At 44.3% G+C, this 13,889-nt stretch overlaps 1 protein-coding gene across 1 annotated transcript in view; it reads left to right on the top strand.

Moving 5' to 3' along the window:
* Positions 1–11,037: 11,037 nt before the first annotated feature.
* LOC107108024 (aldose reductase-like) overlaps positions 11,038–13,889 on the top strand; it is a 32,785-nt gene continuing 29,933 nt past the window's right edge. The window contains exon 1 of the mRNA XM_015408407.1: positions 11,038–11,347. Coding sequence (XP_015263893.1) covers positions 11,282–11,347 — 66 coding nt within the window. The 5' untranslated portion in view covers positions 11,038–11,281. The remainder of the gene's footprint in view (positions 11,348–13,889) is intronic.

The raw sequence follows: 13,889 nt of genomic DNA, 5'->3' as shown, positions 1-13,889 counted from the left end.
GGCGGCGAGGCCAGCTACAGAGCGTTCCCTGCGCATGCGCAGGGGACACTCTGTCACTTTTGGGGAGATTTAAGTATCCCCCCGATTTTTAAAAAACTTTTTAGATTTTTGTGCACACCTGGGGACCGCCCCACGTGTGCACAAAACTCTCCCTCCCCCCCAAGTGCACCCTCTGTGCTGATTTAGATATCCGCACAGAGGGGGCTACTTCGGTATTAGATATATAGATTATGATTTCCTGTTATAGCTTTAATCAAAAGTGCAGCCTTCCCCCTTGTTTTTTTAAAGCCAAGTATGATTTGCTCCTGCTGCATTGATGAACAGATCGTGGTTAAAGTGTCAGACTAGGGTCTGGGAGACCTGGGTCATGGGAGACCATGGACCAGTCACACACTCTCTGCTGACCCTACCTCACAGGGTTGTTGTGAGAATAAAAAGGAGGAGAGGAGAATTATGTAAGCTGCGTTGAGTCTCCATTGGGGAGAAAGATGGGATGTAAACAAAGTAAATAAGTGTAAAACTTTTGAGTGAGGATTTAAAAGCAGTTTACAAGGCTGGAAAGGAGAAGCAACCGGCTCAGTGGGAGTGCGGCAGCTCTCATCTCAATGGCAGATTTGGGTCTGTCTTTGCATCATGTGTAAATTGGACATGAAGTGTGGTACATGGTTCTATAATGTTGTACATGTTAAACTTTGAGGTTTCCTTTAGGGTTGTCATTTCTGGGTTAGGAAATACGTGCAGATTTGACGGGGTAGAGCCTGAGGAAAGTGGGGTTTGGGGAGTGTCTTTGCATCATGTGTAAATTGGACATGAAGTGTGGTACATGGTTCTATAATGTTGTACATGTTAAACTTGACAAATATAATTGTGAGTTATTACTGCCTTTTAAGTTAGGGATGGGCAAAGGTGTATGAAGTTGTTTTAGGTCCCAAAATGTACAGTACATTTAGAAGTAGGTCTCATTCCAAAAAAGTGTGAGAACTGCTGTAGCAGGAAGAAAATAACCTTCATCATTATGTACTCAGGCTAAGTTCTGTGGTAGAAAAAAAAGGATGTTAGCAGGATATAAGAGCAGGGCCTTTTTGGTGGTGGTTCTCAGCAGTTCTGAGTACAGGCACCTTGGGGGTGGGGGCTCTTCCTAGACCTGAGGGGGGAATTGGTGGAAATCACTGTAATCTCATATATGAGTACTAGCACTTTAAAAAAGCACACAAAAGCAACAACAACAAAAGCATTGCACAATAGTATCCCTGTTTTCATCTGTGAAATGTGGGGAGGGCAAGTTCTTCCTTTGTGGCTAAATGAGTGACAAAGCTTGTTCCGGAACCTGCAAGTCTTTCACTGTAAACTGAGCCATGCTTTGTAGCAGGCTAACAGTACTATAAAAAAACCAACATAATGGTGACTAAAAGAAGACAACTCATGCCAGATCAATTGTGCTTATAATGATAAAGGTCATGTGGTTGGATGCCACTCTCAGAAATGACTTTGAAGTCATTATCAAGGTCACACATCGTTGCATGCATGGGTCAAGCAGCTAATTCTGGAAACATGGTTGCAGATCTGAAAGTAATGAACTCATTTGAATGGGCTATACACCAAAATGAAGGTGCAACCAAATATGTAGTCACAGGCCCCGGTCACACGGGAGGATTTGCCCCGTGAAACGGATGGATTGAGGGCGGATTAAACCGGCGCAATCAGATGCCAACATCTGGCAAGTGTCACGCACCCGCCCCCTACCCGTCCCTTCCGGCCAAAAACGCGGTTTAAAAAGGTACCAACAAACAAGCAGTATCTTCAGGAAAATGCGTGGGGCAGGCGGGCGTCTGATCAGGGACGCACTGGTAGGCCGTCGCATCCAGCGCCCGTCCGCGTCCCACGCATGCGCACAAACGTGGTACGTCATTGTTGCCTCGCGTGGTGTGATCGGCTGCCGGAGGACGGAGCCGCGGGGGAACGTGAGATCACGGTAGCGCACTTCAGTTTGTTGAGTCGCACTTCCCCCGCAGCTGCTGGTGTGACTGGGACCACAGTGGAACTCTGTCAAATGCATTGTTAATAAGGGCTCAAGTGACAGAAACACTGAAAATTATGGCAAAAATGTGACTTCAGGCTGCCGTACAGTTGTAACTATTCCAGTCAGATATTGCCAGCCTGTTATATATTTGGCAGCCAGTTCATTTCTCACCATTTATAATTATAGGAAACTGTTGTGACAGAAACCATAAAACATACTAAGGTTCAAGAGTGCCACCTAGAGTGTCTGGGATCTTGGACCCCTGAAAGTTCCATTTTGGACTTTATTTGTCACGGGCTAATTCTGCATTGGCTTTTCCCTCCGTTGTTTTAGCAAACCCATGTTGGAACAGAAATTCCCCTCTGCATTGCATGTTGCTTTCACTTCCTTTGATCATCAGATTTTATGGTAGCCTCTACACTTCATGCCGCTTTCGCTTCCTTTGATCATCGGATTTTATGGTACCTTCTGCATAGATTTATGGCCATTTTATGGCCGTTCAGGGATGACTTTGCAGTCAGTACGGCATTGACCCGGTGTCAGCTATGCTGCCATGGTTGATGGGGGAAGGGAGCTGGTGGAGTGATCATCTTATTGTCCTGGAATGTTAACTTGCATTTTCTCCCTCTGTCTTATCTGTTACCCTGACCTTGATGCTTTGCGTTTTCGCCTCCCTGGGAACTTGTAGTCGTTACTTTGAGCACGCAAGGCTTGCACCTCTGATTGGCTTGCTCCCATCAGAGGGTCTCGCTTCAAACACAGTATATCTTCCCCCTTCCCGCCTGTGGGGTTAGCCTTTACGCAGAAACCTTAACCAAAGATGACCTGTTTTTGCTGCACTCAATTAACGTGATCCTTCTGAAAGGAACGTTGTTGAGCCTGTGTGTTGTGGGACTCTGACACCCGGGGTATTTGAATGTGGTTTTGAGTTGCACTTTTTCCTCCCAGTCGAGAAAATGTAGAGCGAATGCTAGGTAAGTTCAGAGTTGAGTTTGGACCTATTTGTCATGGAAGTTCAGAGCCATTGATAGATGCTTGATGGACTATATCTTATATGGTGCTGATCTGTAACAGTACCTCTGATTGGCTTGCTCCCATCAGAGGGTCTCGCTTCAAACACAGTATATCTTCCCCCTTCCCGCCTGTGGGGTTAGCCTTTACGCAGAAACCTTAACCAAAGATGACCTGTTTTTGCTGCACTCAATTAACGTGATCCTTCTGAAAGGAACGTTGTTGAGCCTGTGTGTTGTGGGACTCTGACACCCGGGGTATTTGAATGTGGTTTTGAGCTGCACTTTTTCCTCCCAGTTGAGAAAATGTAGAGCGAATGCTAGGTAAGTTCAGAGTTGAGTTTGGACCTATTTGTCATGGAAGTTCAGTGCCATTGACAGATGCTTGATGGACCATATCTTATATGGCGCTGATCTGTAACAGTAGCCTTTGACATCAGAGGTGGAGCTTTGCATGGGATTCACTAAAACACCTTGTCACTCTTAAAAAGGAGGCTGGCTTGGGTCCAATTCCATATAATGTAAATATCTTGTAATCTGAGCATTCCTTTAGGGTTGCCATTTCTGGGTTAGGAAATATGTGCAGATTTGAGGGGTGGAGCCTGAGGGAAGTGGGGTTTGGGGAGGAGAGGGACTTCAGTGGGATACAGTGCCACCTTCCCAAAGTGGCCATTTTTGCAGGTGAACTGATCTCTATCACCTGGAAATCAGTTAATCCCAGAAGACCTCCAGCCATCACCTGGAGGTTGGCATTCAGCTTTCAGCCTTCAACAGAAACTGACAACCCCTTTGACCTCTTATTACTGCAAGGAACTCCACACATGCTCTGAGGAACCTGCTACTGCCTAGGTATTATGTGTTCAGCTTAGTTAGTTAAACTGTATTACTTTTCATTCGAACACCTCTGTGCTGTTGTTGCTGTGTACCTTTCCCTGAATTGTGTTTTTTGCCCCCTTTCCACCACCTTTTAAACCCAAACACCCTTTTCCTTTATTCCCTTTTATAATAAATCTTTTTTTATAAAGACATTTTTTTTGCTTCACTTAGAACAATTTATTTCTCTTCTCTTAATCTCTTCCTCACATCCTAGACTGCACGGCTGCTACCTAGTCACTATTGAGGTATTTTCTAGAGTTTCTTCCCTGTCACTTTGGTATTGTGTTAGTACTGTGCTGGAAAAGTGCCTTCTCAGCGGGTCAGTCTAGATGTTCTCAGGAGGTCCTGAGTGGTGGCTGGCAGATGGTGCTTTCCAGGGAATCTTCAGTCTAAGGGGGTTTTCCAGTAACAAAAGGCACCATTTCCCCCTTCCTACCATAACAACTATAGTACCCAATGTACATACTAGGATGATACTTATGAAGTTGTGGCTCTGATTAGGAGACATAGCATCTGCCTAAGTAGAAGATGAAAAGCAACTGCTATAAATTAGTGAGTACCAATGTTCCCTCTAAGCTGTGGAGTCTTGTGAGCAAAAATTCTACTTTATGAGCCACTGGCATTAAAGTGGCGAGCGAGCAATTTGGCTACTGCATAAATTACTTTGCTCTGGAGCCACCCTTCCTGAGCTAAGACAAAAATGTGTGAGTCGGAGGCTAAAAAACGGTGAGCTGGCTCACACTAACTCAGCTTAGAGGGAACACTGGTGCGTACATATAAATATAGTTTGACTGTGGTCACACACACTAAATTATCCACTTTCAATGCACTTTACAACTGGATTTTACTGTGTGAACTGGCAAAATCCAATTCGAAAGTGGATTGAAAGTGGATTATTTAGTGCATGTGATCATAGGCTGGGTGTCCAATCATGTTCAGTTATGTGACAGACCAAGATTTGTAGAATAAATCAGAATTTGGTTACCATTTGGCTGTAATGTAAAAGGAAGCTGTTCAGCAGCGGAATCGGACTAGTCAATGACATTATAGGTAGCAGGACATTTCAAATCAATACACATGAAGCTGGCTTAGACCACTGGTCTATGAAGGTCAGTACCAATGTTCCCTCTAAGCTGAGTTAGTGTGAGCTAGCTCAGTTTTTTAGCCTCTGGCTCACACATTTTTGTCTTAGCTCAGGAAGGATGGCTCCAGAGCAAACTAATTTATGCAGTAGCCAAATTGCTCGCTCACAACTTTAATGTCAGTAGCTCACAGAGTAGAATCTTTGCTCACAAGGCTCCACAGCTTAGAGGGAGCATTGGTCAGTACTGCCTACTCTGAATGGCAGCAGCTCTCCCATGATCTCAGGCACATGTCTGTCTTATTACCTACTGCCAAATCTTTTAACAGGATGAAGCAGGGAACTGAGCCTGGGATCTTCTCCATGGACAGCAGACACTCTGCCACTGAGCTACAGTCCCTTCCCGAACCTTTTTTGAAATGCATCTCGCTGTGCTACATTTTGGTTTTGCATCACGTCATTATTTCCAGGCAGGCCATGGTGCTTTAGTTGTTTCTGATAGGCCATGAACACAGGCAGGAACCTTGTCCAGACAACTGATCAGTCATTGGATGTCTTCTTCCAGGCAGAGGAATGTTCAAAGGGTCCTGCAGTCAGTTCTACAGTGTAATTGTTACTAATGTTATATGTAAATTTTAATGTTTTGTGTTTTGTATTTTCGTACACTATGTCCTGTACATCGCCCAGAGCCCGGCGTAAGCTGGAATGGGGCAATAAATAAATAAATACATAAATAATATAATTAAAAATAATACATGATATAATAAAATGTTTTTGCCATCTGCGACGCCATGCCTAGGACACACAAGGTCATTTGGGAGGATGGTATACACCCACTTTTTTGTTACCCCATGTACTATTGATTTGGCATGGGTTCTTGCTTTTAACATGCCCACGTCAGTATATCATTTTCTAAGGCACTTTCTGGATTTCGGCTGATCTACAGTTAACTAAGGAAGTACATTGTACACATGCTCAGAGATCAGCGGCTGTTTTAGAAACACGGCAGGAAGCAAGTAATATGTAACGCAGGAAGAGTTCTGTCTCAAATGGAATGAAAACCTGGAAGGCACTTGCTTGCCAGTAAGACCCAATGCTGTTTTGCTGTTTCAAGCTGAAGGAGGAGGAGGAGGAGGAGATTGGATTTATACCCCGCCCTTCACTTGGAGTCTTAGAGCGGCTTACAAACTCCTTTCCTTCCCCCTCCCCACAACAGACATCCTGTGAGGTGGGTGGGGCTGAGAGAACTCTGCCACAAACTGCTCTTTCAGAAACAGCTGTGCTAGAGCTTGTGACTGACCCAAGGTCACATCAGCAGGTGCAAGTGGAGGAGTGGGGAATCAAATCCGGTTCTCCCAGATTAGAGTCTGCACACTTAACCACTACACCAAAATGGCTTCCAAGCTCTAGTGGCAGTAATGAGAATGGGTCTGTAGTACTGAACATAAGAGAAGCCATGCTGGATCAGGCCAATGAGTCCAACACTCAGTGTCACACAGTGACCAAAACCCAGGTGCCATCAGGAGATCCATCAGCAGGGCCAGAACTCCAGAAACCCTCCCACTGTGCCCCCCCCAAGCACCAAGAATACAGAGCGCCACTGCCCCAGACATAGTGTTCCATCTATAGGTAAAGGTAAAGGTTCCCTTGCTTGAAAGCCAGTCAATCCGACTCTAGGGTTGCGGTGCTCATCCCCGTTTCAAAGCGGAAGAGCCAGCACTGTCCAAAGACATTTCCGTGGTCATGTGGCCGGCATGACTAAACACCAAGGTACAAGGAACGCTGTTACCTTCCCACTGAAGTGGTACCTATTTATCTACTTGCAATTTCTTGCTTTCGAACTGCTAGTTTGGCAGGAGCTGGAACTAGAGACAGGAGCTCACTCCGTCATGTGGCACACTCGGGTCTCGAACTGCTGAACTACCAACCTTCCACAGGCTGCAGTTCAGTGTCTTAACCACTTGAGCCACCTATACCTTCTGGCTAATAGCCACTGATGGACCTCTGCTCCATGTTTATTCAATCCCCTCTTGAAGCTGTCTGTGTTTGTAGATGCCACCACTTCCTGTGGCACATGAATTCCACGCATTAATGATTCTTTGGGTGAAGAAGTACTTTCTTTTTATCTGTTCTACACCTACTGCTCATTAATTTCATTGAGTACCCACAAGTTCTTGTACTGTGAGAAAGGGAGAAAAGTACTTCTTTCTCTACCTTCTCTATACTGTGTGATCTATAAATCATGATATGGTTCCCATAACCTATCAGCTACCAAAATCCGGGAATACTTCTTAGCGTATGGATTAGCATTGCATTTTCGGTATGTAATAAAATACATACATATTCCCTGTGAGGCCATTTGGCAGTGCAGAATTTCCCCATGAGGTAAACTTAATTGCGATCAACAACTCCAAGGTTGCTGTTCTTTAACTGCCTTGACTAAACCGTAGAAGAACCTTGACATTATTCATGAACAAGTTGGGGCCTGTGGAGAAGAAAAACATGGTTGGAGAGGGGACATTTTTACATCAGAGGATATGTGTTCTCCAAGGACAATTTTTTTTTTTGCCTGTCCTGTGGTGCTTTGAATTGTAGGGAGGGTGTTCTGTGGGGTGCATTCTCTGACGAAAAGGTGGCAACTCTGGTGTCTGTACACTAGACACTCAATTTGCTGTACAGGGAGTGATATTCACTTTTATGGTCACTGTTTACTTATCCTCAGATCTGGATTATTTTAACTTACTATTTTTTTCTTCCTTTTTTCCAAGGCACAGTTGCTTATATAAGAAACCCTGTCTGCTAAACTTGCTAAGAGACAGCTGGCAGCCAGGTAATTGAGGGGCAGGAAAAGGGGGTAATTTTCACAGTACAAATAGCTACAGGTTCCACAATTAAGAACATAAGAGAAGCCAATGTTGGATCGGGCCAATCTAGTCCAACACTCTGTGTCACACAGTGGCCAAAAATACCAGGTGCCATCAGGAGGTCCCAGCAGTGGGGCCAGGACACTAGAAGCCCTCCCACTGTTGCCCCCCCCCCACAAGCACCAAGAATACAGAGCATCACTTGCCCCAGACTGAGAGTTCCTATCTATACCTTGTGGCTAATAGCCACTGATGGGCTTCTGCTCCATATGTTTATCCAATTCCCTCTTTAAGCTGTCCATGCTTGTAGCCGCCGCCACCTCCTGTGGCAGTGAATTCCATGTGTTAGTCACTCTTTGGGTGAAGAAGGACTTCTTTTTATCTGTTCTAACCCAACCACTCAGCAATTTCATGGAGTGCCCACGAGTTCTTGTATTGTGAAATTCTTCTTAGTTACACAATTCTTATTAGTTACAAAGGCATGATGACAATTCTGGGTTACAGAGGCATTCTAAAAAATAGAGCAACCTTAAGATAGGAAAGCTAGAATAGTAAACTTGCAGTTAGTGAAAAAGTGTAAAGAAAAAAAGAATAAGACTCACGGATTTGTACAGAACAGAGTTTGAGTCCAATGGGACCTTTAAAACTAACAAAGTTTAATTCTGGGTATAAGCTTTTGTGTGTATGCACACTTCTTCAAGCACCTTTAAGACCAACAAAGTTTTATTCTAGGTATAAGCTTTCATGTGCATGCACACGTCTTCAGAATGATACTCTTCTTCAGATACATGGACATGAAGGATTATACACAGAATTAAACTTTGTAGGTCTTTAAAGGTGCCACAGGTCTCAAACTTTGTGGTTGCTTGAGAACAACACGGCTACCCACCTGAATGGATTTGTACATTCCTGGGTATTTTATTTCAGGGTAGCAAATTGTGGCTTCACTTTCATAGTACAAACTAAAGCCAAGTTACTACTCATATAAATCCATTGGTTTAGAAGAGTACAAGTCTTCTGAGAACTGAACTAATAAAATGCTATGCCAGCCTTCACCCTAAAGGACCTGGGAGACCCAGGTTCAGATTCCCACTCTGCCATGGAAGCTTGTTGGGTGAACTTGGGCCAGTCACACTCTCACCATATACCTACTTCACAGGGTTGTTGTGAAGATAGAATGGATAAGAGGTCCCCGCTGGGGAGAAAAGTGGGGTGTAAATGAAGTAAATAAATTGTGAGGATAAAGTGGAGAAGAGCCATGTATACAGCCTTGAACTCCTTGGGAGGAGGAAGAGTAGGGATTGGACTAGCATAAAAATACAACAGTCTCTACAGTTTAATAATGCATTACTGACCTGAAACAATTGGTCACATTAAAAAATACAGTGTTTTTTAACATCTGATTTCATAATTCCCAAAGCACCCACTGCACTCAATGTCCACATTATGTGGTAGATCTCAGAAAGTCTTTTGTGGATTCTAAGAATCTCCTGGAATATAAATCTTCAGTTGTGCATATAGCTACCTGCAGAAGTACACGGCCAACATTATTTACTATGTATTGTGCCTGGGGAAGAGAACTAGCCCATTCCAAAGCTTTGGTTAGGCAACAAATGTTTGTTCCAAATACAGCTACACTTAGAACATTAAATCTGTATGGATTGTAGAATTGAGATTCCGTACCTTTTTATCAAAATATACCATTTCAGTTTTCCATAGCGAGGAAGTCAAAGGCATTAATAGCAGCAATGGAGTGCCCACATGGGGATATTCCCCATATTTTCTTCTATATCCCCTCATTTCACCCTTCCATGCAGCCAGAGGGCTTTTTAAAAAGTAGTAATAATATTGCTATAGCATTATAACACTATAGCGATACAGCAACTAGCATTTTTTTTTTTAAGCTGGCAAAAAACTCTACTGGTGTGGGCTGGGTACAAGGAGATATGGTGGGGAAATGACACCAGTGTGGATGGAGAGGTTCAGAAAATCACAGCTTCCCATTACCATGTTGGGTAAGATCACTTTGATGCCATTCCTTCTGGAAAGACTGGACCAATATTGGTTTGGGAAACATTGGAACAAACCAGGACCGACCACTGAAGGAGACATAAGGAGAACAATTGGATGACAACAGGATGTAAATGTTTCAGAAAATCCACTCTCTGCAGGGCAAAGCAAAATGCTCCAGTTGAAGCAGTCAAAGTTAGCATTATTCTTGCCTTAGACTAGCATGGTCCCATCCCTAGACAGCCAATTGGATCTCTGGGATCTAGCCTGGCCATAAATGCTTCCAAAGACTTGAGTGTTTTGCTTTTGTTGGGGATGCCTGGCTTGTGTGGTTCTCAAACAGGGACTTCTTTTATCCCTATTCCACAGGTCTGGTAGTACTAAAAAAATGCCAGTACTAAAAAAATCCTGATAGGTCTCTTTTCTGTTTTGGAGACGCTGCCTTCAGCACAGGAAGCTTGTGGTGCTACAAAGGCATCTGTGCTTTTCCCTCCTGTGCGGACACTCAGTTAGGCTGCACAGAGTAATATTCCATGACAGGGGGAGAATAGAATGACACACTAATGCAGAAAGCTGTTATATTCAAGCTTCACCAAAGAAACATCAAGAATTCCAACAAAACCTTATGTGTGAGCGAGAGTGTGTGTGTCTGTGTGTAACAAGGGAAGAAAAAAGATGCACACAGTATAGCAGACCTTATAGATTCAATTCACACCGTTCTCAGAGCGCAAAATTACATAAGCTCGTTCAAGCATGATTTGCTCCATTTTTGAAAAGCAGTGAAATATGCATGGATCTTTGGCAAGGGTGATGGTGGAGATATTGGCTACACGTGATCAGGGTCTGGGGATCGATAAAAGCCTCGACTGTTCACTTTTCACATACGTATCTTTTCCCATCAGTTAATCATAATTCAACTTTTGCAGGGCTTCAATTTTTTAACTGCGCAAAAGGGGCTTTTGGAGCGGTGCATTCCCCCCCCCCCTCTCTTGAACTGTGTATTTAGTATCCGGTTCCACATTTTTACAAAGCCGCGATTGGTGCTTATTTTGACATAGGAAGTGCAGGGGAAAGCCACAGTTACACGATCTGCAAACTCAAAAACCCTTAAACCTGGCTGAACGCTGTAGCATTTACACCGGCGTAACGACGCACGAGAGCGCGCCGTACATCTCACAAGCTCCCGCCGGCCTTTTCAGCAGAAAGCGGCTGTCCCAAAACAACACGGGAAAAGAAGGGCGCCAAAAGGACTTTTTATTTAGCAATGCAAAATCTGCCCCCAACTCCAGCCTAGCGCCTCCCGGGGCGTGGCCAGATCTATTAAAACGGGCTCGCTTTGGGGGCGGTGTCGCTTGGTGGTGCTGCTGCTGCTGCTGCGTTTTCCCGGCCTAGCGTTGTCGTGCATCGGACGTGGGAAGCCATGGCCAAGTACGTGGAGCTTTACACGAAGGCCAAGATGCCCATCCTCGGGCTGGGCACCTGGAAGGTGGGTGTCTGCAAGCGAGGCGGTACGATACGTGTCTGGGGCGGGGGTAGTATTGCATCTGCCATCCGTTCATCTGTTTCCTCCCTCCCTCCAAATTGCATTCGCCGACCTCTCTCTTGCTGCCTCTCTCCAGCTGTCGCTCCCTCGACACAAAGCTTTCGATTGTATCTGGAAAAAAAAAAAAAACCTGCCAAAAGAATGTCTTTCCTTGTGCATGCTGCGTCCTGCCCACGAAAGCAGGGTGGCTTGGTTTAAAATCTACTTTCGCCGATGTCCCATTTGCCGTTTTGTTGGTTGCGCTTGTGTTCGTGTGCCTGTGGTTATAGGGGGGCGGCAGAGAAGAGGAGGGAGAAATTCTGTAAATCCTCTTTTCTGGTATACTGCTTAGACAGTCGAGCTCTACTTTTCAGCAGTTTTATTTCCTCTACACAGTTGTTACGCAGTTTGCAGAAATGAGATCTGACTTATTGTTCCGCCTGGTCTTGTGCTCTTTCTTTCCTTTTTTGTAGGAGGGGAAGAAAGGACCGGGAGTGATACAATTTAAATGGAATTCAAAAATTAGAATAACAGAAGTTAAATTTAATTTAAAGATTTATTAACTGCTCTTGTAGAGAAGACCAAGAGTCCAAAAGCTCCTCCCCTGCCACATATTTTGTTAGTCTTTAAGGTGCTGGTGGACTCCTGAACTTTTCTACAGCTACAGACAGACTGAAAATATACATAATGAAATATAAAACCAGCAGCCAACACCAGAACACACAGCTTACACACACACACTAAATAACACACTTTCAATCCACTTTGCATCTGGATTTTCTTGTTGTTGTTGTTCAGTCGCACAGTCGAGTCCGACTCTTTGCGATCCCATGGACCAGATCACGCCAGGCCCTCCTGTCTTCCGCCGTCCTCTGAAGTTTGCTCAACTTCATGTTTGTTGCATCTATGACACTGTCTAACCATCTCATCCTTTGCCGTCCCCGTCTTCTTTGACCTTCAGTCTTTCCCAGCATCAGGGTCTTCTCCAGTGAGTGCTCCCTTCTCATTTGGTGGCCAAAGTATTTGAGCTTCAGTTTCATCATCTGGCCTTCCAGGGAACAGTCAGGGTTGATTTCTTTGAGGATTGACTGATTTGTTCTTCTTGCAGTCCAAGGGACTCTCAAGAGTCTTCTCCAGCACCATAGTGTGAAATGGTAAAATCCACTTGGAAAGAGTCGCTGAAGTGGATTGAAACTGTATTATTTAGCATGTGTGAAAGCGCATTCATACCAAAGCCTAAAAAGAGAGTAAAACAGGTAGGAAGGAGGCATCACTGAGGGAATGCCAAAGCAACACTCTGGCAGAAGGTGGTAACAGAAGGGGGCGATCAAGTCTCCCTGGGGAGAGAGGCCAAGAGCTGAGTTTGGGGGCCACAGCTAAGAAGTCCCTCTTCCAGGTCGCTACCACCTAATCTCAGAAGTCAAGGGCGCCTGAAGCGGGGCCTCTGAGGATGACTGGAGTAGTGCGGCTGGTTCATAACAGAGTAGGTGGTCCTTCAGGTATTTGACCGAAACCTTGCTTCAGATTGGCTATCTTGGATTGGGGGAGGGGTATATTTACAAACTTTGGCACTATTCCAAGGTTACACATCAGGAACCAAAAAAGGTAAGGAAAAAACTGGTGTAGGGCCAATAGTTAAAACCTCATATAAAGTTCTTATAAGTAAAAAGTACATGTATTTATTTTGAGAAAAGTGAAAAAAATATATAAGGGCCCAATGAAAGTCTCGTGAACAAATACAAATGACATGCGCTCAAGGAACAGTTATTGTGACCTAACGTGTTTCGGCCCAATCAGGCCTTCTTCAGAGGTCAAACAGCATGAGGTACATATAGGTACATGTTACAAAGAAATAACAAAGAAAATGTTAATACTGGACCAAAAAAGGAATGTTCCAAAACGAAATTAGTAGGAGCAGGACAGGAATGTTTGTGAGGCTTCTTAAGATTAAATCCTTTGGCCATTGCATATGCACAGGTGGTAAATGGTGTTACTTTGCAGCATCTTCCAGTAGTGGTCCAGAAAGTAACGATGTAACCGATTAGTAAGAGCCAAAATGTCCTCAACAGAAAGCAGTGGTTGCACTTACCTCCTTGAGGAGCTATTCCCTGTTAAACTTGGTGAAACTTGCAGACTAATGTGTTTGACAATAACGTCTTTATTTTTTAGAAAGCTAGTGTTGGCGTAGTTTCACTTTAGGACGACATTCCTATACGTCTTAATTTGACAGCAAGCCCCAGTTAACTCAGCAGGGCTGAGCTACACAGGATTGGGTTTCATAGTTACCCCCCCCCCTTGCATTTAACAAGAGTCAGAAATCCAGCAAATGAAGGGGTGGGGTTTTTTTTTTGTTTTTTGTGACTACATGTAAATGCTGAAGGGAAGAGTTTCACCTCTTAAATTTCTGCATACCTCTCAGTTGTTAAAGGCCCAGGGGCCTGACAAGAGGAAAATACGGTAGCCACACAGCCTGGTTTTATGCAGTAGGGTCTGGAAATCTCCCAGA

The sequence above is a fragment of the Gekko japonicus genome, unplaced genomic scaffold (genome assembly GCF_001447785.1).
Source record: "Gekko japonicus isolate JY-2015 unplaced genomic scaffold, Gekko_japonicus_V1.1 scaffold748, whole genome shotgun sequence".
NCBI classification, from domain to species: domain Eukaryota; kingdom Metazoa; phylum Chordata; class Lepidosauria; order Squamata; family Gekkonidae; genus Gekko; species Gekko japonicus.
The sequence above is the reverse complement of the archived record's forward strand: the minus strand, read 5'-3'. Positions and strand labels throughout refer to the sequence as shown.